General features: G+C 40.6%; 8 protein-coding genes and 1 pseudogene across 10 annotated transcripts; 7 read left to right on the forward strand and 2 right to left on the reverse strand.

Moving 5' to 3' along the window:
• The first annotated feature begins 341 nt into the window (after nucleotides 1-341).
• LOC6569977 (superoxide dismutase [Cu-Zn]) lies at nucleotides 342-1,907 on the forward strand. Its single transcript, XM_032741759.1, has 3 exons — nucleotides 342-736; nucleotides 794-1,012; nucleotides 1,523-1,907. Exons 1-3 carry the CDS (start codon nucleotides 449-451, stop codon nucleotides 1,817-1,819), a joined length of 804 nt encoding a protein of 267 aa, XP_032597650.1. The 5' UTR covers nucleotides 342-448; the 3' UTR covers nucleotides 1,820-1,907.
• A 550-nt stretch (nucleotides 1,908-2,457) lies between these two features.
• LOC6569976 (laccase-4) lies at nucleotides 2,458-4,433 on the forward strand. Its single transcript, XM_001996197.2, has 2 exons — nucleotides 2,458-4,141; nucleotides 4,191-4,433. Exons 1-2 carry the CDS (start codon nucleotides 2,480-2,482, stop codon nucleotides 4,431-4,433), a joined length of 1,905 nt encoding a protein of 634 aa, XP_001996233.2. The 5' UTR covers nucleotides 2,458-2,479.
• Nucleotides 4,434-5,185: 752 nt separating this feature from the next.
• LOC6569975 lies at nucleotides 5,186-6,564 on the forward strand (annotated as a pseudogene).
• An 898-nt stretch (nucleotides 6,565-7,462) lies between these two features.
• LOC6569974 (cystathionine beta-synthase) lies at nucleotides 7,463-10,001 on the forward strand. 2 transcript variants are annotated; one of them, XM_001996195.2, is made up of 4 exons: nucleotides 7,463-7,574; nucleotides 8,080-8,346; nucleotides 8,476-9,517; nucleotides 9,578-10,001. In XM_001996195.2, the coding sequence occupies exons 2-4, from the start codon at nucleotides 8,124-8,126 to the stop codon at nucleotides 9,873-9,875; spliced, it is 1,563 nt and encodes a 520-aa protein (XP_001996231.1). In that variant the 5' UTR covers nucleotides 7,463-7,574; nucleotides 8,080-8,123; the 3' UTR covers nucleotides 9,876-10,001. The 2 variants fall into 2 exon arrangements, with proteins under 2 accessions (XP_001996231.1, XP_032597649.1); XM_032741758.2 differs by having other exon boundaries at nucleotides 7,483-7,574; nucleotides 9,581-10,001.
• A 444-nt stretch (nucleotides 10,002-10,445) lies between these two features.
• LOC6569923 (zinc finger protein 540) lies at nucleotides 10,446-12,856 on the reverse strand. The gene is made up of 8 exons (XM_032741724.2): nucleotides 12,631-12,856; nucleotides 12,375-12,564; nucleotides 12,120-12,318; nucleotides 11,924-12,061; nucleotides 11,413-11,852; nucleotides 10,956-11,360; nucleotides 10,774-10,890; nucleotides 10,446-10,709 (listed from the first exon to the last, which is right to left on the reverse strand). The coding sequence occupies exons 1-8, from the start codon at nucleotides 12,794-12,796 to the stop codon at nucleotides 10,595-10,597; spliced, it is 1,770 nt and encodes a 589-aa protein (XP_032597615.1). The 5' UTR covers nucleotides 12,797-12,856; the 3' UTR covers nucleotides 10,446-10,594.
• A 144-nt stretch (nucleotides 12,857-13,000) lies between these two features.
• LOC6569922 (zinc finger protein 436) lies at nucleotides 13,001-23,713 on the reverse strand. Of its 2 annotated transcripts, XM_043215743.1 has the most exons (5): nucleotides 23,703-23,713; nucleotides 14,035-14,187; nucleotides 13,422-13,975; nucleotides 13,255-13,365; nucleotides 13,001-13,195 (listed from the first exon to the last, which is right to left on the reverse strand). In XM_043215743.1, exons 2-5 carry the CDS (start codon nucleotides 14,161-14,163, stop codon nucleotides 13,102-13,104), a joined length of 888 nt encoding a protein of 295 aa, XP_043071678.1. In that variant the 5' UTR covers nucleotides 14,164-14,187; nucleotides 23,703-23,713; the 3' UTR covers nucleotides 13,001-13,101. The 2 variants fall into 2 exon arrangements, with proteins under 2 accessions (XP_043071678.1, XP_001996229.1); XM_001996193.2 differs by lacking the exon at nucleotides 23,703-23,713 and having other exon boundaries at nucleotides 14,035-14,270.
• LOC6569921 (zinc finger protein 32) lies at nucleotides 14,339-15,770 on the forward strand. Its single transcript, XM_032741723.2, has 4 exons — nucleotides 14,339-14,494; nucleotides 14,574-15,304; nucleotides 15,363-15,479; nucleotides 15,535-15,770. The coding sequence occupies exons 1-4, from the start codon at nucleotides 14,378-14,380 to the stop codon at nucleotides 15,722-15,724; spliced, it is 1,155 nt and encodes a 384-aa protein (XP_032597614.1). The 5' UTR covers nucleotides 14,339-14,377; the 3' UTR covers nucleotides 15,725-15,770.
• LOC6569920 (B-cell CLL/lymphoma 6 member B protein) lies at nucleotides 16,050-17,775 on the forward strand. Its single transcript, XM_001996191.2, has 4 exons — nucleotides 16,050-16,237; nucleotides 16,310-17,190; nucleotides 17,260-17,373; nucleotides 17,433-17,775. Exons 1-4 carry the CDS (start codon nucleotides 16,121-16,123, stop codon nucleotides 17,638-17,640), a joined length of 1,320 nt encoding a protein of 439 aa, XP_001996227.2. The 5' UTR covers nucleotides 16,050-16,120; the 3' UTR covers nucleotides 17,641-17,775.
• Nucleotides 17,775-19,389, forward strand: LOC6569919 (myoneurin). Its single transcript, XM_001996190.3, has 4 exons — nucleotides 17,775-17,921; nucleotides 18,010-18,944; nucleotides 19,000-19,113; nucleotides 19,190-19,389. The coding sequence occupies exons 1-4, from the start codon at nucleotides 17,799-17,801 to the stop codon at nucleotides 19,371-19,373; spliced, it is 1,356 nt and encodes a 451-aa protein (XP_001996226.1). The 5' UTR covers nucleotides 17,775-17,798; the 3' UTR covers nucleotides 19,374-19,389.
• Nucleotides 23,714-24,188: the final 475 nt, after the last annotated feature.

The following is a 24,188-nucleotide window of genomic DNA, read 5'->3' on the forward strand; positions in this document are numbered from 1 at the left end:
GTCACCTCATCTGTTTTGCTTGCTGAGCTGATTGATAAGTTGGCCTAATTTATATAGATGTGCGTATATACATTAATCAAAATTCGGTTTGGGACTACGTGCATAGTACAATGTTTAGATTTGGGTTAGATCTGCGATTGAATGGCGTACCCTACGCCCCTGGAAAGGTAACGAAGCATCAAACACGCGACACTCAATTGCCATTGAGCAGCGGCTCAATCTAGCGATATATTCTGGTGATATAGCTACTGTCCACAGCCGGCAATTAACGTGTTCAATCGGCATGAAAACTATGTCGAAGTCATCCAAATGACAACGACATGGACAGGCCCACACAGCTTTCAGTTCAGTTCCACCGAAATATTCGCGGAGATCGGTAGCACTACCGAGGAGTGTTTACCAACATTTTGTCTTAACTCCGCAAATCGCTTGACAGCAATTAGCCGCTATGCTGCTGTTCAGTTGCAACCCAATTTTAGCGTTTCTGCTTTTTAACGTTTTTAACAGCAATTTTGTGCCTGGCAGCGCACAAAATCTATTGGATCGCTTCCGACCCGCGCCCGCCAATCTGACACGCACCGATGACGTCAAAGTGGTGTCCGGCACAAAGGTGAAGCGCTACGAGCGCATGACAGTGCCACTGGGGGGCTTTGGGCCAGTTGTGGGTGGCATCGGTGCAGCCGGACTGCTTAGCCCCCTGCTGCATCCACAGCCGGCATACGTCGGCTACGCTTATGTAGGTCCTATTTAATTAGCCATGATTCAAGCGAGTTAAGCAAGAGCTCTTCCTCAGGTACCCCAGTGGCAGGCGGGCGCAAGGCTTGTGGGTGACGGCGAATCAGCGGCTGCAGCCGGCATGATCACTTTCCAGCAGCTACCCTACAACAGTGACATCAAAGTGACTATCAATGTGACTGGGCTGCCACCGGGAAAGCATGCCCTTCACATACACACATACGGCGATGTCACAGAGGGCTGCAGGTCCACAGGCGGACAGTTTCCCAACAATTTTGTAAGTCGCTCCAGTTCAAATACGATTCACTTAAACCAAAAATCTTCATTTTAAGTTTTTGCAGCCTATTTTAAGAATATGTCTCTTTGGGCACACAATAGAACAATTTTTGCATTAGTGGCGTTTTCGAATATCCCTTTTAATTTATTTGTAAATATGAGTAATTATTTTTTATGAAAACGTTATTTTCGAGTACATATATTCAAAAATTTTTGATATTTTGTAAAATGCTTATTTATTTGAATTTTAACCGATAGAAAAAATCGAAGATTGTTTAAATATTTTTTTTTTTTTAATTAAATTAATAGTTTTCAACGTAATTAATTAGAGGAAAATGTAAATACACACACAAACAAAATATATATATAAAATATTAAAAATATCCGTATAAATAAATATTACAATTATTTGAAGCACAAATAATACCTATAAATTTAAATGTACAAAAATGCAGACAAGCAATTCTTTCCAATATTTTTCTTTCAATTTGAACCATTGACTTATTTGCAGCTTGGTAATCTGGAAGTCAAGGATGATGGCAGCATATCGGCAGTATTTATGAGCATCTACCTGCAGCTGTTTGGCTTCAATGGCATCGTTGGCCGCTCCGTCGTTATCCACAGTAAGCCAATCGATTTGAATACGGCTCTCAATGCGGAGGTGTTCTCCTCCGCTCTATCCGTGCCCAATGCCTTGGCCTATCAGAACGAGGAGATGTCGGTCGGTGCGCCAATTGCCTGTGGGGTCATCAGTCTGATGAGCACAGCTAGCACGGCACCGACCCCGTCTACCACTAGTGCACCCTAGTTATAATTATTTGATAATCATCATAATCAACATTTAAAACAATAAGCACTCAATTTTCATAGCAATCTGCAAATAAATAAAAAGTATTTTTGCCAAAAATATATAATTTTTAATAGTTATTTTCCAATTTACGATGTGAGCTTGAGTACAAAAAAAGCGAATAAGCATAGCAAACGAAAATAATCGTTAAAAATTATGTACATATTTAATTTGTGCATATTTATTTTCATACGAATCAAATTTATTTATAATGAATTTTGCAATGTAAAATGTGAAATAAATTTTACAAAAATACTTTTTAAATTATTACCACTTAATGATCTGAAAAGCTCTTTCGTCTAAAGCCTTCCAACTGTCTTGTCTGCTTGATACAGGCTTACGGGGTATCTAGCAAACGAGCGTATTTTGTGTTTGGCAAATCAAAAGACAATAAAATGCAGCTCAGCTTTTATTATGTAAACGTGCTGCGCATGCGTAACTATTTGGAGGCCTCCCCAGTTTGGATTTCCAAACTTTCTTCGGAAGTTGCGCTAGACCTTTGAGCGCAGTTGAAGGTTGTAATTTGATATGATTGCTATAAGTAAAAGCCGTTGCTGGCTTCTAAGCGCTTTGAGTGTTGCGATGGTTGTCTGCTGTCATCTGGAGTTGGGCCAGGCTCAGATGCAGCTGAAGATGGAACAGCCGGCGAGCACTAAAACAGACTGGCTGACATTTCCCTGGTCGCGCCACAACAAAACCAATAAGGTGACGTACTTGGCTGCGGGCTTGCACCTGAAGGATGAGTACAGTCAGGTGGACATATCCAGTTTCGCTGGCTTCGAAAGTCATCCCTGCCGTCGCGTCTGCCAGAAGGGCCAGACGCAGAGTTGCTACTATCAGCTGGTGGTGCACAACTATCGTCGCCTTGGTGCCGAGTGTCAACGTTGCCAGTTCGATGAACGCGCCTGTGCCGGCGAGAACTGCATCTATGGAGATGGCATTTCCACGCCAGTTATGGCCGTCAATCGAATGGTGCCCGGACCAGCTATCGAGCTGTGTGAGAACGACACCGTTGTGGTGGATGTGCTGAACTACTTGAGTGAGCCGAGCACAATCCACTGGCATGGAGTGCACATGTCGCGTACACCCGAAATGGATGGCGTAGCCCATGTCACCCAGTATCCGGTGCAGCCGGGCGAGGTGTATCGCTATGAGTTCCAGGCAGATCGCAGCGGATCTCTGTGGTACCACAGCCATGAGGGCTGGCAGCGGGGCTTTGGTGTGGCTGGCAATCTGATAGTGCGACAGCCCCATCAGGCGAACCCGCATGCACGGCTCTATGACTACGATCTGGTGGAGCATGCGCTGATGGTGCAGGACATTTTCTACGACAACAACATTCAGCAGGTGCGCAATATTCTGATCAACGGTAAGGGACGCAATCATCTTAGCCAGCTGCCCGATCAGGATCCCAGGCATCGCTATGAGCGTCTGCGCGTTACGCCTGGCTATCGATATCGCATGCGGGTCGTGCTCAATGGTGTGTTCAATTGTCCGGTTGAGTTCTCTATTGAGCAGCACAAGCTGCTGATCATCAGCGCGGATGGCAACGATATTGAGCCAGTGCTGGCCGATGGCTTCTTTCTCACAGCAGCGGAGCGTTTTGACTTTGTGCTCGAGGCAAATCAATATGCAAAGAACTATTGGTTACGCGTCCGGGGTTACGAGCAGTGCCAGGAGCAGAATCTCTACCAAGGCGCGGTGCTCAGCTATCGGGGTGCCGCACGCAGCGAGTTGCCTCTAGGAAGCATTCTGGAAAGGAGGCAGGGTAGAGAGCTTGACGAGCCTCCCACGTACATCAATGATTTTCGATTCAAATTATCCATCAATGATTCCATCACTTTGCTGCGTCAGGCGAACCAGACCAAGGAGACAGATGTAGGCACTGTATCCCTGCGCTCCGTGGAGCCCGTCCCCTGGCCAAGATACACCAAATTCTTAACGCACTACTCCAGTCTAAGCATGCGACAGGCATCAAATGGCGAACAGCTCTTCCAAATCGATGAGATTAGCTACAATCCCCCAGGAATTTCCCTGCTGCAGGGACGTCATCTGTATCAGGACGATGGCTACTTCTGCAATCGCAGCTCGCTGGCCAGCCAGGGACGCAACTGTGCCCGAGAACTGTGCGAGTGTGTGCACGTTATACGACTGCCCGCCTATCGACCCATTGAAATGGTCGTGGCCAGTTACACGGATGCCACACATCCCATTCACCTGCACGGGCTCACCTTCCGCTTGGTCGGCCAGGGCGTGCTGGGTAATCTTAACGATTTGAGAAATGTAAGTTAGCCAGACCAATCCAAAGCAAGCTTAACTCCTTTTGCTTCAGATACGCCAATTGGATCGCCAAGGACGCTTGTCGCGCCTGCCCGACGACTATGCTGCCGTGGCTAAGGACACTGTCCAGGTACCCGGACTGGGCTACGTCATTTTGCGCTTCATCTCGGACAATCCAGGCTTCTGGAGTTACCACTGTCACATCGAATCCCATGCGGTCCAGGGCATGACGGCTGTGCTCAAGATCGGCGAGAACTATCAAATTAAAAGTATTCCAGCTCGAGTGCGCTGTTGAAGCGGACATACAGCAGAAGTGCGGAAATGAAAAAATTATAGCACTACTCTCACAAGACATATTTTCAAAATGTGCGTTTTCAAATTTTTAATTTTAAGAAACTCATATACCTTTTAAAATGTGGAAAATGCTCTTAAAAAAGTGAGAAGCAAAAAACCATAATTTTATTTATCGTTTTCAACTTATTTAAATTTAATTAAAAATATAATTACAAAATTAAATATTATGAAAAAGAAAGAAAATTAACGACAAAATAATACCGCCATTTTTCAAATGTACTGTAATAATTATTTAATTTATCAATTAAGTACATTAGAATTAAACAAACGATTTCTATAAAGTATGTAAGTGGCGCTATTATTTTTTTTTCCTTTCAAGTTTTTTTACCATACCCTTCAAACGAAAAAAAAATAGATTTCCAGGAGCAGTACTAACTTTAATTTATAAGGGGAATACATAACCATAAATATAAAAGTCAAAATTTAAAATCAAAGCAAATATTTCAACGAAAAAACTTATGAAATAATAAATTGCATAATTCAAGAATATAATATATACATGTTCATGTATACATGCTTAGTGCTATGACCTTATCATATACTTTTTAATTGTTTTGAACTATACCGAAATTATGATCACATGCAAAACTGAATCTATCAAACCACTGTTGTATATAATTGGGACTCGTGGCTTATCGGCAGATTAGGTTTAAGTTAAGCTATATTTAAAAGACGTTTTGTTCTTGTTTCGAAATGGTTAGAAGTCTTAACGTTTTTTTGGCATTCGTATGTCTTTGGATTGGCATTCAAGGCGCCTCTATTGGTACATACCCAAGTGTATTTGAAGACTGTGATTTTTATCAGCAATTCAATGATCCGGAGGGTCGTTTGAAGCTGAACCCAAGGCTTAAAACAGTAAGCAGGATTGAATAAATCGAAATCCATATATGTATATAATAAATATGTGTACCTAGGATGATCGCATTAGGGAACATGAATATCCGGCAGACTTTTTTTAATTGGACTTTTTCGCATTCCATATTCACATATGCTGCAGAATCAGATGGAGAATCGCCCCATAGTACTTATACAGCGTACTTATACAGCCTATTTGGTAGCTCCGACAATTGGATATCCATGGGCCCTGACAATGCCCTGGCTTTTCAACTAGCTGATGAGGGCTATGCTGTGTGGCTGGGCAATGCTCGCGGTAATACCTATTCCAGGAATCACACGACCAGGTCCACGGAACATCCCTATTTCTGGCGCTTCAGCTGGCACGAAATTGGCTACTTTGATATACCGGCTATGATTGATTATGCGTTGAAAACCAACGAACAGGGGCACAAGTCCATTCACTATATAGGTCACTCCCAGGGCACAACAGTATTCTATACGCTCATGTCCACACGACCTGAGTACAATGACAAGATCAGGACCGCGCAAATGCTGGCTCCAGTGGCGTTCATGAACAACATGGTTAATCCATTAGTTCGAGCGCTGGGACCATATCTGGGGTATCAAAATACCTATTCGCTATTATTTGAGTCACAGGAATTTCTACCATATAATGACTTCGTGCTGGCCTTAGCCTACAACGCGTGTGGGCAGGATTCAAGATTTTCCAGCTACTGCAGCATTTTGTATGACAGCAGCCCCGATGGACGCTCTAACACGGTTAGTCGCTTTTAAGTGATAAAGTATGTGTTGAACTTTTACTAAATATTATATGTATGTCTCCATGGAGTGCTCTTGTGATTAATATTGCAACAGGTCCCGCCGGCGTTTCGACCAGCCAATTTTTACATTATATACAGGAACAACAGTCTGGACACTTTCGTTATTATGACTATGGCAAAAAGAAAAATATGAAAGTATACGATTTGAAAATACCGCCAGACTACCCAACGAACTTGATAACCAGCAAAACTCATTTGTGGTACGGGGATAACGATATTATGGCCGCAGTGGTAGATGTCTTGAGATTATCTGATACCCTACCCAATATGGAATTGCATCATATGGAAGATCCTGAGTGGAATCATGGTGATTTTGTAACCAACTGGGAGGTGCGGAAGTATATTAATGATCCAATAATTAACCTTATCAAAGAAATGGATGCCCAAAACTAAATGGCAATGTTTGGAATGTTAATATAACTTAAATAAAAAATGCCAAATCTTTTATAATTCCGTCTTGATAAAAAAAAAAAACAAAATTTCGTGTTTTTAAACCAAAAAACCAAAAATTAAGCTGATAGCTATTTTCATTTATTACTTCATAGACTTTTTGTTGCGAGGGGGAAAAATGTATAAATATAAATTTAATTTGTTTACTATTCATTCAATACGAGTGGGGTTAGCGATAAGACAACGATCGTAAATCTGATAAGTATATGACGTAAATTATTATGAATATTCATTAGAAATAACAAACAGAAATAAAATTGAGTGCTAAATGTGTTTATAAATGATGACTTGACATACAGTATAATATTTTAAATATACATATAGTATATTCAGGGCAATTTCAAGTAAAGTCGAAATTCAAGTTGAAATTATAAAATACATTTTAAAGTATTTTAAATGTAAAAAATGTTAGAAATCGCAACATAAAACCGTTTTGTAATTAACTTTTACCATTCTACAATTGTATTAGAATTTTCAATTGTATCGATAAAACCAAAGTGAGATTTTGTCCTTGTTTTAAGTGCTTACTAGAGTAGTACAGAGAGATACAGAGGGAGAGAGAGAGAGAGAGAGATAGAAAATGTAGTTGGGCATTGAAATCTTGACGCGTATGCTCAGTGGGAGAGCAGAAACAAAATGTGTTTTACTTATTTTCTTGCTGGTAAATCGTTTGAGTAATGACTTTTATATGGGATAAACTATTCTTTGACAAAAATCTTAAATAACACCCGCAGTGGTTTCAAATTGAACAACACTTTTTCACATTTTACAGCACTACTAACCAATACCAATACCAATAAAGATACGCAACATGCGTTTACACATACATATACATCATGCACATGGCAGAGAAGTCAATGGTATATTTGCAGAAACCACAACGAGGCGTTATTTATCACGTCCCATCTTATTGTAGTGAAATTATCATCTTATCTTGTAGTCACAACTGAGAGGTTTGTTTTCATAGATTAAAAATATACAACGGGTAATTTTACTACCGCATATTGTCGCACATAAAAATATAAAATGATAAATAAATAAAAATGTGCACCCATTTTTTTATAATATGTTGAGTGTAATTAAAACTGATTTGAATGCCGGTTGTCTTCTCATCAAATCGAACAAAAACTTGTTGAAGATTAATTGATTTAGATCACGTGGTGGCCATTGCATACTGTAATGTTCGTATACAGGTATGGCTGGAATAGCAGATACGAGCAACGTGACTTTAAATGCGTTACAAACTTAAAAAAAAATTCTGACCCTCTCTGGCCTTGTTCTTGAATATGTAGATATGTATGTGAACACGTGTACAAGTCCAAATTTATTTCACAATAAACTGTTTAGAATATGAAAGCACAACATCACTGATAATGAGCTGGTTTCAGTGCCTGCTTTGACCCCTGACAATCTGCCAGATGGTGTGAGCCAGACAACTCACTAAACGATTCTTTACAGGCACACTGCAAATTTGCTCAATCAGTCTTAAATAATCGACGAACATGTCCGCGAGTAAAACCTACGTGCGTCCGGCCGATTTTGTAGATCCCGGAAAGCCCTCGAAGTGCACATGGCATCTGGGTACCAAGGAGCAGACGCCGCACACGCAACGTGGCATTGCGCACCGCCAAAAGATTACTCCAGACATCCTGTCAGTGATTGGATGCACTCCCCTGGTCAGGCTGAATTCCATACCAGCCAAGGAGGGCATTCAATGTGAGATGTGTGAGTATGCCACAATATTCTGATTATTCAGATTGTTCACATTAATTAATTGACTTGTTTATCACTACACTTTCACTATCATTCTTTTTATGAACTGATACGAAATAATAAAATATTCCTGTTGACTAGATGCCAAGTGCGAGTTCTTGAATCCGGGCGGTTCAGTGAAGGATCGGATTGGCTATCGCATGGTTCAGGATGCGGAGGAGAAAGGTCTGCTGAAGCCAGGATTTACCATCATAGAGCCGACGTCTGGCAACACAGGCATTGGCCTGGCAATGGCCTGCGCGGTTAAGGGCTACAAATGCATCATTGTAATGCCCGAAAAGATGTCCAATGAGAAGGTGTATGCGCTGCGTGCGTTGGGTGCCAAAATAATTCGTACGCCCACAGAGGCTGCCTACGATTCGCCGGAGGGTCTCATCTATGTGGCCCAGCAGCTGCAGCGCGAGACGCCCAATTCGATTGTGCTGGATCAGTATCGGAATGCAGGCAATCCGTTGGCGCACTATGACGGCACCGCCGCGGAGATACTCTGGCAACTGGATAATAAGGTGGACATGATTGTGGCCACAGCCGGTACAGCCGGCACTATTAGCGGTCTTGGGCGCAAAATCAAGGAGCAGGCTCCGAATTGCCGTATTGTCGGCGTTGATCCATATGGGTCGGTGTTGGCCCGCCCCGCCGAGCTGAACAAGTCTGATGTAAAGTTCTATGAGGTGGAAGGCATTGGCTATGATTTTCCACCCACTGTCTTTGATGGCAATGTGATCGATGTGTGGTCGAAGATCTACGATATCGACTGCTTTCCCATGAGTCGTCGCCTCAATGCCGAGGAGGGCCTGCTCTGCGGCGGCTCCAGCGGTGGCGCCATGTACGTAGCTCTGCAGCAAGCACGCAGCCTGAAGCCCGGCCAGCGTTGTGTGGTTATCTTGCCCGACGGCATTCGTAACTATATGACCAAGTTCGTGTCCGACAATTGGATGGAGGCGCGCGAATTCAAGCAGCCGGTGAATGAGCATGGTCACTGGTGGTGGAATGTGCCCATATCGCATCTAAAGCTGCCAGCTCCAGTCGCCCTGCTCAAGTCCGACGCAAGTTTTGCCGATGCCATTGCCTTGATGAAGCAGCACCATGTGGAACAGCTGGCCATGATCGATCAGAATGATGGGTATGTTAGCTACTGTCTGTCAGCTTTTGTTTTATTTCTAATTGCTTACTCATTTTGCAGCAGTGTACTGGGCGTTGTCACCCAGGAAACGCTCATGAGCCAAATTGTCAGTATGAATTGCAAGCTAAATGTCCCCGTGGTCAAAGCCGTCAACAAACGAGCCATTCGTCTGCCGGAGAATGAGAAACTTGGCAAGCTGGCACGCATTTTGGAGATTGATCCTAGTGTGCTAATTGTGAAAAAGAGCAGCGAAGCCAAGGACACGATCTTGGCACTGGCCACCAAACTGGATGTCACCTCATTTATAGCATCTGGCGATGGCGCCAAGCAAAACGGTAGTGGAAGCGGCGATTATTAGAGGCTATCATTAAAATCGTCTCTCTTAATTTTGCGTGACTGAATATTCTTAAAGCGTAACAACAGCGTGCATTTCTGATTTTATATTTTTGCTACTAAATTATGAGATATACTCAATTTTTACAAACATATGTGTTTTTATATACACTGGCACGAAATGAAATCGATAAAAACACACACACATATATATATATATATATATATATATATATGCAATATCCCCCACTATTTTAAAGTTAGTCATAAAATTTGGTTGGATTGCCGGTGATAGTCTTTATGATCACCTACGCCGGTCAAAGGCACATAGATAACAATTTTTATATTATACATCTGATCCTCAAAATCATGGAAGCTACTCACCAAATTTTAAATTGTACATCTGATGCTCAAAATCATGGAAATCACAAAATTTTAAAGGTAAATTGGCAGCAACACTCTTCAAAAAGCTGATAGAGACCACGCCCATTCCTAAATGTCAGTATATACTGATAAGTGTTACACCGACAGAATTATTTTCCGACGCTTTCAATATTTCGAATTGACAAAGTAAAACAGAATAATAGGTAATATGAAAGATAGATTTCATTAAAATAAAACAAGAAAGACAAAATTATAATATTCTCTCCAAGGTATACAAATATTTAAAGACTTAAAGTTTGATAAAACGCATTGTTCAGAGAATCTCAAATGATAACTTTTTAAAACATATCACGGCTCCAACTAATCACCCTTTTTCGTTCCTTTAACATGATCTTCGACCCTTTTGTGGGACTTGGTCGTTAAGTGTTGCAGATAATGTTTCTGTAGCTTGAAACTCTGCTGGCAAACGTCACAGCTACGAAATATATTAGATTAGAGAAATGTTAAAAAAATGTAGAAGCTTTAATTGTTGAAATTACCTAAAATCACGGCTCATTGTGTGAATCATTTGATGGGCTCTGCAGTCGCCTTTCGTCACAAAAGTTTTATCACAATATTCGCATTGGAATGGACGCAGATTACCAGCCATGTGTATTCTGTGATTCAAATTGTTGTTATATTGGTATGTTTTGAAGTCAATATGAACTTTAGTTGCTCTCACCTCTCGTGCGTACTGCGATTGCTGCAGTGGCGAAATGTTTTGCCACAAGCATAACGACACGGATACGGACGCACATTGTCGTGAGTGCGCCTATGATGATTCAGTTCGCCACTTGTACAAAAGGCTGCGCTGCATAGTTTGCACTTATGGGGTCGAGTGCCAGTGTGGCGTACAATGTGATTGCGTAGATTAAATCCAGTGGTGAAATTTTTTCCACATATGTGGCAAATATGCTCGTCCGCCAGCCCATGAATTCGTCTCTTATGCTTCTTGAGAAAGTGCCTGCTGTGGAAGTTCTGCCCACACTCCTCGCAGCTGTGTCCAAAATGTACTCCGATGCTCTTTAGGTGGTCAACGAGTGGAGCAGAATATTTAAAATCATGTCCGCAATGCTTGCACACAAATCTGAAATGATTTATATTATTTCCATGCATTTTTATACATGTTGAAAATGCACCTAGTTTGGAGCTGCACGTCATGCACCTGATGCATGTGCATCTTCAGTTGATCTTGATTGGTAAATGTCAATCCACACTGATGACACTGGTATTTCTGATTTCTCGGCTCCCTTTTATACTTTTTCCTGATTAGTGCTGATGGTGTTGCCGTTGGTAGCGGCTGTATTTCCACCTTTTCTTCGTAATAGTTCTCATTATCTGAATTGACAAAGTCTTCCAGTTGTTCATCTTCCATGTCTAAGTCTGTACTGCGAATGATGTGCTGTGTAGGTGACTCTGGATATGTTAGTATTTCTTGTTCCGCCTCCTCCTTGAACTGTACTTGGAGGAGGAGTTGTGATTGTGCCTCAATGCAAACTCTGCGAAACTCTACTGCAATTTCTAGATTTTGCAGGCATTGTTGGCAAATAAAGTCCGAAAGGTCTTCTTCTCGATTTAGCTGAATACGAAAGGTAAATATTTATTATTAATTATTGTTAAAAAAACGCATCTCTGTATAGTCGAACTTACAACCAGTTCTGTCACCATTTTAACTTGCAGCAGAATATCATTTTCTGAATTAAATAAATTCTGTGCTGTGGTAGATTCAATCGGCTGCGCGCATGTTCTGCAAACGTCATCTTTCATTATGTTCTTTGGTTTCTTCCCCTAAATAAAATAGATATTTAAATACACGCCAAATTCTGGATTTAAGTGCAAAGCTTACATATGCGACTTTTAGTTTAAAAATACTGACATCGTCTTCGACTTCATCGTCAATGGTGTCATTGGCATCTACATCGTCATTGACAATGCCATTATTCTCGTCATATGCGCCTTCCAAGTATTCTGTATCGGTATATTCCGTATCATCTTCCAATGGCGAGTTGGGAGCAGGAGTTTCGTCGAAACTTTCAAAATCCGAGCTAAAAATTTTTCGATAATATTGATTTCAGTTCAAATCTGACAATTATTTGGTTACCTTTTTTTCTTTGACAATTCCTGTAAGAATGCCATATCATCGGCGAACTCCCATTTAATGTGTGGAGTTTCTAGGGGATCGGCTTCAGCCTCAATATCGTCACCATCCATCTTGGAACGGCTGTGCGCCGTCTTGCAATGGTAACGATAACACTGCCGCAATGAACGCCAACCAACCTTGCATTCGTGCGCTTTTTAAATACAACAAATTATTAGTTACAACTATATGCAATAAAGTATCATCATTTATAACTTACGATCTCTGCCCATCTCAGCACCCACGGACATCCAAGCCGCCTTCAAGCTTGTAAGATCATTGTGCTCTTTATCCGTCACGTCCCAGAGTAGACGCCGAAACCTAACTGCAGCAATCAGCTGTGACTTATCCTCCTTTTTAAATCGCAGAATCTTTCTACGATACATAATGCGGCTTGAGAAACTGATGAAAATGTGTTTGCCGGAAAACGACACTTCTTCCTTAAAAACAACTGAAAAAACCTAAATTCTTAATATTTTACATATGTCGTAAGATTAAAAATTAATTCCAATCCATAATTTGTCGTATTATTTTATTTATTAAGAACAGCGTACACACCTCAAGTGTAAAGTGACTGAACAAAGTTACCATTCACACAAATTACATCAGCTGTTTATTGTCTGACACTCACACAGAAGCAACTGTACCATACCAATTTTGAATGACATTATTTTAAAAAACTAAAAAACCATTAAGTATTGATAATTTTACTCTTGTGCAGTTTGGTCCGTTGATGCAGCGATAAATGGGAGGATCGCTGAAACCATTGGTCGCATGGTTCACAACTGCAATATATAATTTATATTTATATATTAATAAGATCTAACTATTATGGATTTCTTACTGATATTTCCGATTATTAATATGAACACGTTCGTGCATTCTTCGAACAGAGGTGGAGGTAAATGTTTTCTCGCAGTATTGGCAGGCAAAGGGACGTTCATTTGTATGGGTTCTATAATAATTTAAGAAAATATATATTTAACTCGCATGTGGCTTGATTTAACCAACCTTTCGTGAACTGCCTTACTGCTGGTGCCACGAAATGATTTGTCACAGAAGCGACAAGAATATGGTCTGGCTTTGGAGTGCAAGATCTTGTGACGGATCATTTCGTTATGTGTGTAATATCGCCGCTTACAAATATCACACTCAAATTCCTTTTTCCCCGTATGGCGTAACATATGCAGTTTTAAATATGTTGAGCATTTAAACTCTCCGCCACATTGTTCGCAAATCCATGTGTTTGGTTTCTTGGAGCTGCTTCTTCTATTTATTCTATTTGCTTTGGCGCTGGACTTGGATGGTTCCGGGCATTGGATTTCAACTGCTTCGCAATTGGATTTCGAGTTTGCTTGTTGAAGTTCAACACAGTCCGTATTATTTACATTTTCGATGTCTTCACACAAGTTGTGCTCATCCTTAAGATTTTTTATCGCCCGTCTTTTGGCCTCCAATAGCTTTTTGTGAGTGTCGAGGCAACTAACACGAAATTCAACAACCTCTTCCAACAAGGATTTGCATTTATTGCATATATATTCTGGCAAGCTCCTGTCGCTCTCCATCTATAATTATTTACTTTACAATATACTTATACCAAATATGCATATTAAAGAAAACTTGCCCACATGTCGGTGATATCCTCAATTAAAGATACTAGTGGGTAGTTGAGTTCCTCAAAAAGCTTTGCTCTTGCGATCTTTTCATTTATTGTTATTCCACAGGTGCGGCAAAGACCGCGCCAGTCTTCCATTTTGGGTTTAATTAAATCTAAAATCTGCGCTTTAAAAATGTGATTAATGTTTGTGGTTTTTGGGCGAATGGCAAACGTAAATGCCGGAGCAACAGTTGACACTGTTATTTCAATGTGGTCATTTTTTGTGCATTTTGGATGAATATGTGTGTACACACTGATGTTATTTTATTTGTGCATTTCGTAAACAAAAATAAATGTTTATAAAATAATAATGTCGGTACACTGTAGAACTTGTGGAGAACCTATTTACAATCTCAACCCCAGAAATCTCTTCAGTCATGAGAACAAAGATATTCGCAAAAACATCGAAGCAATTACAGGAATAAAAGTAAGTAATTTAAGAGTCCGTTGGACTCTTAAAATATATTAAAAGATATTTTATGTTTATAAATTTTATACATCTTCAGTTATCTTATCACTCGCATCTACCGAGCCATGTGTGTTCCTGTTGTTATTTGGACTTGAACCATTCTATGGCATTTCGGCAACGCTGTGTGGTGACACACAAGCATTTCATGAGCTTAAAACAATCAGATTTCGCTGAAAACAACTTAATTTCCAAACAATCTCTGCTGGCCATTGATCCATTGTTTGATTATGATCTTAGTACTGAAGAAGATGCGATCATTGAATCCAAGTACACGACTGACTACCCCCCAACTACCAATGTATCAATGTCCCATAAGAAACTTGTCCAAAATACCCAAAGCCATCTTTCGCCTCGAGTACGTATTATGCGTTGTCGTCATCCAAGTGAAGCTCTCGAAAAACCAATTCGTCCGACAACAAATCCTGCGGCACCTTCAATCATTTCAAGGTCGACAAGAAAAGTAATTAGAAAGTTGCCTGATGAAATGCGAAATGTCAAGAAAAATAAGCCGCGTATTGCGCCACTGGAGAAGAAATTCGTTTGCGACCAATGTGGCTGGTCTTTCCGTGATCTGAGCAATATGAAGGATCATGCAGTGCGCCATTCGGGCGTCAAAAACTTTGAATGTGAAGAATGTGGCTGTAAATTCTTCACGCGACCCCTGCTCATGCTCCACGTGCGTGTCCACCACAAAGGCGAGAAGCCCTTCGTATGCAAATATTGCGGAATGGCCTTTCGTAACAGTCCCAGTCGGTGCCGGCACGAACGGTAAGTGAACCTAATTCTCCCCTCTTCTAAATGACCTGCTCTTAATTTCAATTTAAAGGAAATACCATGCAAAGGAATTACCCTTCGTGTGCAATCTTTGTAGCAGGACGTTTATTAGTAAAATTAGCTTGGAAAAGCACAGAGAGGCTCATGATTTGGGAGAGAAAATCTATCGGTATGCATTTTGACACTCCACGGCTATTATTGACCTATTATTATTCTTATTTTAGCTGCGAAACGTGCAAGAAGACTTTTAAGGGAGCCATATTTTTAAAAAATCATTACACTACAAAGTTTCATCAGAGGAGAGTTAATGAAATGATTAAATATGACTTGGAGACAGCTGATATAACAACGGTCACCGATGGCGATGTTAATTTTGATTTTTCAGATTCTATTATTGAAGAGATTGAAAATTAAACAGGTGACCTTATTTTAAAACCAAAGGCGATTAATTTCCAGAAAATATGATTTATTGAGTATCTCGTTAAGCCAATATTTCCGTATTTAAACAAATGGGCCATTGAAAATTATAGAATTACTTAAGCAAAAATTCACAACTCCCTTACACTTAAATATAGTTTTGCCATCCCCAACAATTTTGCAGATAAGCAATTTCCAAAAAAAGCCACAAATTTGTTTAAATTGTGAACAATTTCAGGCTTAAACTTTTTTCACGATATGTTATCGATATCTCTTAGATAAGCCAGTCACATGTTAACTTAGAAAATACTCAAATAACAGCCCTGCTCCACTCTAGGGTGGTGATCTGAATTTACACAAAAATATTAATGCAATTAGAGGACGCTCGCAAAAATGTCGATTCAGTGCAGGACGTGTGCGGACAACATTTTCAATCCAAATGCCAAAAATATCTTCGAGCAAGATGACAACGAGATATTACTTAACATCGAGACGCTAACTGGAATCCGGGTAAAAATTTATCTCAGTAAAATATGTATGCAAATCTTTGAAGTGAAACATGAACAATGTGTTTTTCTATAGTTATATGAAGAAAGAAATATGCCCACACACATTTGCACCTGTTGCCATTTGGAGCTCTACCATTCGATGGTATTTCGTGAGCGCTGCATTAGAACGCAACAATTCCTGAAGAACGGGAAGCCCAAGGCTAAGTTTGATCCACTTAAAGCGGCGCACAAAGATATCCTTGTCGCAAATGCTAGTGCAAACAGGCCGTTGTGCGTCAAAATAAAGGACGAGCACATATCGAGTACATCCGATCCAACGGTCTCCAATCAGCAATATTCTTCGCAATGCCGCCTTTTACGTGGTCGCAAGCAGACACCGGAGAATTGTAAAGATTCCTATGATTCGAGTCCTGCTCAAGCGGCTTCAGTCGAAATGACTCAGCAAATTCCAGAGGATATGGTGAACCTCGAAGCGGCGGATAGATTTAATGACTCGCCTACCAGTAGTTTACACAATAGCACATCAATGGATGAGTTGCATAACGCCTTCGGCGAGATTTCTGATTTCCAAGAAGAAATATCCCCTGCTTCCAGTCCAATGGAAGGATCTTCCATTGCCCCCCTCTCCTCAGCCCTGAATGATAGCGTTACGACCAATACGATATCCAGCAGCAAGAAGGGCAAGAAAATCAATGCGAAACCTACGGCGGATCCAAAGGTTTTCATCTGTGACCTTTGCGGTCATCAATCTTCAAATCAGAAGAACTTGCAGATTCATATACTGCGCCACAAGGGCGAAAAGAACTTCGAATGTGAAGAATGTGGCCTGAAGCACTACTCCAAATACTTATTACAGCTGCATATTCGGGTTAAGCATCGAGGAGAGATGCCATTTTCATGTAGATATTGTGAGCAGCGCTTCTTTTCCGGCAGCACACGCCAACGCCACGAACAGTGAGGATGCAAAACAAGAGCACAAATATAATTCTGAAATTCCACTTAATTTTCTTTTTTCTTTAACAGAGTTCGACACATTAGAAGTTTTTCATTTGAATGCAAGGTTTGCGGCAAAAAGTATCTAACTAAATCATGTTTGAATAAACACGAATTTCTGCACACAGGTTTTCGACCACATCGGTATGTTACACTATTTATAGTATATATTATATCATATAAAACCAAATTTAATTTATCAGTTGCGATTTGTGCAATGTGGCATTTCCTCGGAAACCGGGCTTAAGGATCCATTGCCGCACAAAGCAGCATCAGAAGAGGGCTAGCGAAGCCTTAAATAATCAACTTGATGTCATTAAACAGATAACAGTTGCGGACGATATTCTAGTGTTTCCCGACTCGATCATAGAAGAACTCGATGTGCAAACGGCGATGGATGAAGTTATTTAGAGCCCACAATTAAAAAGATGTGCCCACATTGACAGTCACACGTCGTTGTAGTGCATCAGCTGTTATGTTGCCATTCACACTTTGATTTCGATAATAGAATCATATTAAAAAACCACCGCTGCCTAACTATAATAATTTAAATTGTATTTTATTAAAATATGTCGGCTGTGCATTTATGTAGAACGTGTGGTGAAAAGATTTACCATCTCAATGCCACGAATCTCTTTGAGAAGGAAAGTCGCGAGATTGTTGAAAATATCGCCACTTTGACGGGAATCAGAGTAAGACTTTGTTTACAATATGTACACCTACATGTACCTACCTGTATGTGTATTCAGACGTTTTAACAAGCTGTATGTTTGCTTAAAGTTTGATGAAGGTGAAGACATGCCTAAACACATTTGCCCGTGCTGCCTTTTGGACTTAAACTATTCAATTGCCTTCCGAGAGCGTTGTATAAACGTACAACGACTTCTGCGTGATGGCCAGCACGAGGAAGCGACTACGCTGGATCCACTGAACTGTAGTCCACAACGAAAGGTGACTACTTTGAAGATTAAGAGTAGCAAGCAACCGCAATCTAAGATTGTGCGGACTCATATGGAACCGTATCATATATCAAGTAGCCACACTTCACGACGGTTGACAGTTGCTCAAAGCACAGTTCAGCATGTCAGATGCAGTTTCAAAGGGGTTACAGCTCCTGGTGCGACCTACGAAGCATCCATAGCTTACCCAGAGGCAGACCGTCATGCGAAGGCAACTAGTCCTAGTCCAACGAAAGCGACTTCTCTGACATGGAGCAACGAAACAAAGAAGGCTATGCATTCAGTATCAGTGAATGCTCCAAGCGCAGCACATCATACCAGAAGCAGCGCCAAAACGATTATAAATCCTGCTCCTTCGACATTCGAACCACACAAATCTTATACAGAGGCAAAATGCTGTGGTAGCGCTAATAATTCTAGTTCAGCGAAGTCAAGAAGCAAAGGATCAGGCTTGGAGTTTACGCAGTCATCAACAGTGGATTACGAAAGCGAATTTCTTAGAACACAGTCGGCTGTTATTAAGAAATTCGTCTGTGACCAGTGCGGCAAATGTTTTGCAGATCACAGCAACTTGAAAGTCCATATATTGCGACACGGTATCAAGAATTTCGAATGTCCGGATTGTGATGCAAAGTATTATACAAATCATCTTCTGAATTTGCATATACGCGTCAGGCACAAGGGAGAAAAGCCATATGCCTGCAAATATTGTGGCCAGCGCTTTTTCACGAGCACCGCCCGCTGTCGGCATGAACGGTGGGTAATGGCCATGACTCGGTTTTACATTACTGTAATTTTTATTATTCAACAGGGTAAAACACACGAAGAAATATTCATTTGTGTGCAAATATTGCGGAAAAACATACCTTACAAAATCGTGCTTAAACAAACATGAGTTCCTTCACACGGGTCAACGACCATTTCTGTATGATTAATTACGTCTTTAACTATTATGTCATTTACAACTTGCAATTATTATAATTATTGTAATTTTATTTCAGATGCGAAATATGCAATGTGGCGTTTCCCAGAAAAACGAATTTAAAATTACACTATCGTTCAAAGCAACATCAAAGAAGAGCTGCCGATATGTTGGGCACCAAATGTGATATAATTGAAGAAATCCCGGATGAGGCAACCGAAATGGATATCGCAGATTTAATTGTCGAAGAATTTGATGAATAAATAAGCAGTACTGTAATTAAATACATTTAATACATTTGTGGATAAGTTGTCTAAGAGACGGGACAGCAAATACAATTTGTTTTCTCTTCCATAGAATACCATAGAAGCCAATGCTGTTTATTATTTTGGTTCATATTTTGTTACTATGTAAAACCTACACGTAAAATGACCAATAATAAGACATTTGAAATTTTGCGTATGTAAAAGTGACATTGCATTTGATTTTGCTGTTCACATTATAATTGATACGAATGAAGTTGTTAGCTCGTGAAGAATAATGTGTTTATTAATATAAAAATAAACTTTCAAATGTCAAAATTGTTATATTTATTGCCTAAATATTCGGATAACACGCATAGCAGTGGAGTTTGGTTAGGATAACTTGTTAAAAGCTTTCATCTTTCTACCGATCGTTCATATGGTAGTTACCCGAATCCTGATTCGAATCGTCAGACTCAGACATATGTAGTGCCTGCAGTAAAACGAAAGTTGTGAATTTGCTAAGATTGCTTCATTATTAACTAGTTTGCATAGACGGGTCGGAGAAGTCTCCTTCAAAGCGTTACACACCTCATTACAAAAAGTTAATAACTTCTGCAATATGTACACTTTCATGTAGTAATAATAAGTTTAAAAAAAAATCGACCAAACTATATTAACTTGTAGTGCGTAGTGTATTTGATCTGGATTTGTGGTAAATGATTTAAATTCCTTCCAAAATTAGTATAAACAAATTTTTAAAATATAATATGCCAGATGTAACATTTTTCTTATATGGAGATTTTAATCCTGGCACATACGGATCCTGACGCTTGATTTAGAATGGAATGGAATGGTGAATGCAGTTGAGAGCACCGGCAACTTATTAAAACATAAATGAAAATGTTGCGCCTGATAGATATGGCAACTGCATGTACATACATATGTATGTATACATATACTTTATTTATTAAATATCATATATTTGTAGGAAGCTTCCTAAAAGCACACTTTTATGTTTTTTGAGAACGCTTATCTAACTATTTGGTCTGTCCAAATCAGAAACCCCATTTCACAAATTGAGCAATGGGTGAGATATATATTAAGATCTCTTTTTTAAACATTTTTATTATTATTTATTATTATTTAAAACTATTTTAATTATAGATACAGATTAATGTATTCATGCCTCTGTCAGCTGCCTTGAACGAAGATACAACTTTCATAAATATTTGGAAAGAAAATGAAGACCGTTACTCAGTGCAAATTACAAAATATTTGTGTCACCGAGGTTCCAGTTGTTAAATTGGGAAAAATGCGGTTTTTAGATTTCTCAGAAAACTTTGGAAAAAAAAAACAAGTAAGAATGCGATCTACATTGGTGTTAAATTTATTGTAGTCATATTTTCAAATATCGCATTAAGTTTTATATACTCAAATGAGTCCATTATTAATGGGATCGGGGTATGAAATAATAAATAGTTTCCCAAAAAACGATGATAAATTGTGGGCATAGGCATAAAAACAAAACAAGTAAGAATGCTTTACTCGAGTGACTTCGACTAAAGCCAGTTAAATTTTTATTTTTATGGCCAAATTTCCCTTTGAAAGTTTTGCAGCCTTTTTCAGAAAAGTAAACAAAAGTATTGCAGAGTATTATTTTATTCACAAGTCCGAACTGAAATCGCCGCCTTGAGATACATATATTGTGATATGTATGTATGTACCCAATCGTAGATAGCGCTGCAATACATAAACAATCACACACCCAATAAGGCGCACGAATACCTCCACTGCGATTCATAGCTTGTCATATGAGGAGACTAATATGTCACGGGGATGATAGTATTCGGATAAGTACCTCTGGTAGGCAAAAAAGTTCTTGTTTGTCATTAAGATGGCATTGACCAAGTCGATTCTTGTCCTGAATAACTTCAGCAGTTTGCCAGGTATCCCCGGGTAAGCCCCTATAAATCCACTTACCGGCCAAGCAATACGAGAAGGTTAATACATTGAACCATCCCCTTCGAATTTGTTGAAATGGTATCCTTATTCTAGGAAATCAGTAAAAGTAGTGAATTATTGCCGAATGACGGTTAGGGCAATGCTTCTACCACCTCCGACCCATTAAGACTTGGCAAATCTCCAAGCACGTTTTTGTGGTACGTCGTTATTAAGTTGACAGTTCAGGATCAGACTTTACATTCCTGGCTAAAGCGAGTCCGGCTCTGAATTCACTTTAATTAGGCCGGGTGTCAAAATTTGCATGCAAAGATAACCATGGCATTATTACGTAACTGTACAACGACCAGAAATAACGACCTGGAATTGTGGCCCTACAAAATGGGAAATATTCAAACACAAACAAAGAAGAGCTAACTATTTAATTTACAACTCATGAGATACGTGCGACATCGGGATCCCTAACATTTTGTTGGCCAACACTGATTGGGTGAGATGAGGGCATAAGAAACAAACGAGAAAGGAATAATTGTGAAAGGGAATTTCTCCAGGAAATTTAGAGGAAGAATCACTAGGAAGGGAGGGACACGCAGACTGTACTAGATCCACACAGCCAACACAGCAGCGAGCGGACTGGTTTGATGGAAATATTTGTTTTTTTTTTATTTATAAAAGAATACAAATTTTTTGTTAACTTGCCGCCCAATATATAGCGGTCGAACTTCCCTGAGTCGATATCTAGCCGGCTGAGCGATATATTGGTGCATTCGACAGGCAAGGCATAACAAGTAGGTCACCACCACCGCTGGAGAAATCTGAGGAGTAAGATATAAGCCTGGCGAAGCAGCGTAGCACAGTGTTATGCGACCTTGATCAAAAGATTACGTAGCTGGTGGTGATGCTAGAGGATGGCAAACGGTGTTCCATCCATCAACCGATACGGGACTCAATCAGTAATTAGGATGCCATAGTTATTGCGCCAAAAGGTGGGGCCAGTTACTCGTAGGTATAATGCAAGATAAAAGCGGAAGATAAGATTAGCGAGCTTGGGGAGCTGGTTAATAGGATCAGGAGGACTCAAATGGGTGAGCTATTCCTGCAGCTGGATAAGCCATGTATGGGTACCTTGGCATTCAGGTGCCTTGCGTGAGCAAGCAGAGGTTCTGTTTTTTGCTCACCGCATGACCTTCGAATCCAGTGATCTGGATGAGGTCACGACAAATCATGATATCAACCTGCGTATGGCATATGGGCAGACCCAAATGGCTACGATTAGGCTTCCAGCAGATAGCGCAAGGAAAGCTTTGCGTGGCGTCTTGAAAGTGGGATGGGTCAGCTCAAGACTCCGGGAGCGCTTTATGTGTGAACCACACTAGCCAATCACCGGAAGTGGCGGGGTGGAAAGAAAGTGTGGCCAAGTGTGGTAAAGGACACTAGCACAGGCCACGAAGGGTTTGTCCGGGCAAAAATTATCGGAATATCTTTTTACAGTTGTTTCGCCCCACCGTGTTAGGAGCTGAGACGGTTCCAACAGATGCTGGAGGAAATTTCGGAAGATGCTCGCTGCTGTTATAGCCGGGCAGTAGAATGGGAAGCAAAGAGACGAATGCCAGTCTGTTGGAAGAGTCCGCAACGCCGTAAACTTGGCAAATTGTGGGAAGTAGCTTACTTGTCGCAATGCTTGCAGAGGGTCTATTATAGATATTACCCTACTAAGCAGTTCATTTTGCAGAATGGCAACGGTGGAAAGTCTGCGAAAATTTCACATTCAGCGATGACTAAACGATTCATTTTGTGAATGGAAGAACACAAAAACGGCCGCGACCCAAAACTAGTGGGCCCAAATGGAAAGAAAACTGCCGTCTTCTTACGCCACGCCGAGTCCACAGTGAGTGACGAGATAAACCAGCTAAGGAAAGCGTGCTTACTGGCGAGAAGGCGTTTCCAACGTGCCGGGGGCCGCCCAGACTTTGCCAGTATGCTGGAGGACCTCAGAAGACCCAAGATAGAACTGATACACAGCATTAAAAGGAGCAAAGATAGCTGCTTTCGGGCAATCTGCGATCTGCTGACTTGAACCCATGGGGCACCGCTTACCAGGTGGTCACAAAGAAAAGCCGAAGTCAGGAGACTGTAAAGGTGACTTGCCCTACGTCTTTAGCCGCCATTGTGGCGACGCGGGGAGATAAATATGCTCCGGGACCTGACGGTATCCCGAACAATGCCCTTAAAATTGCGGTGCGACTGATACCTGACGCTTTTGGCGAAGCATACTCCAGATGCCTATCGGACGGAGTATTTCCGACGCGACGGAAAAGGCAGCAGCTAATCCTCTTGCTAAAGGGGGATAAGCCAATTGAGGATCCCTCAAGATATAAGCCGATCTACCTTTTGGATACAGCGGGAAAGGTCCTGGTGAAGGTAATTCATAATAGACTACAATGGTTTCGTGTTGCTGCCAAAGCAATTGAGGGAACCAGTTGGATATGGGGCGAGGAGTATTGTGCTGTAATAACATTGATGCACACATATGCAACGCGTTCAACAAATGCATTAAGGTGCAAGTCAACAACGGCCTTGGCCAGAGTGGGATAAAGCCCACAACCAAGCAGCATCTATATTGTGCACATGCGCACAAATCGAACAATTTTGATGATCGTTCATCTCTCCTTGAAAGACCGTTGAGTCAGAGCCATTTAATTCGGCCTTTGCATTTTCAGTTAGCAATAAATGGTCGGAATCTTTAAGTATCCTCGCCTTTAGCCTTCAGCTTGGCCCATGTCAATGCAATCTTTAGCATTTATTTTGGAAAACTGAATTTTAACTATCTAGCCCTAGCTGGATGGCATGGAGCCAATATTAAATTTATGTTTT

The sequence above is a fragment of the Drosophila grimshawi genome, unplaced genomic scaffold, assembly GCF_018153295.1.
Source record: "Drosophila grimshawi isolate 15287-2541.00 unplaced genomic scaffold, ASM1815329v1 contig_545, whole genome shotgun sequence".
Classification (NCBI taxonomy): Eukaryota; Metazoa; Arthropoda; class Insecta; order Diptera; family Drosophilidae; genus Drosophila; species Drosophila grimshawi.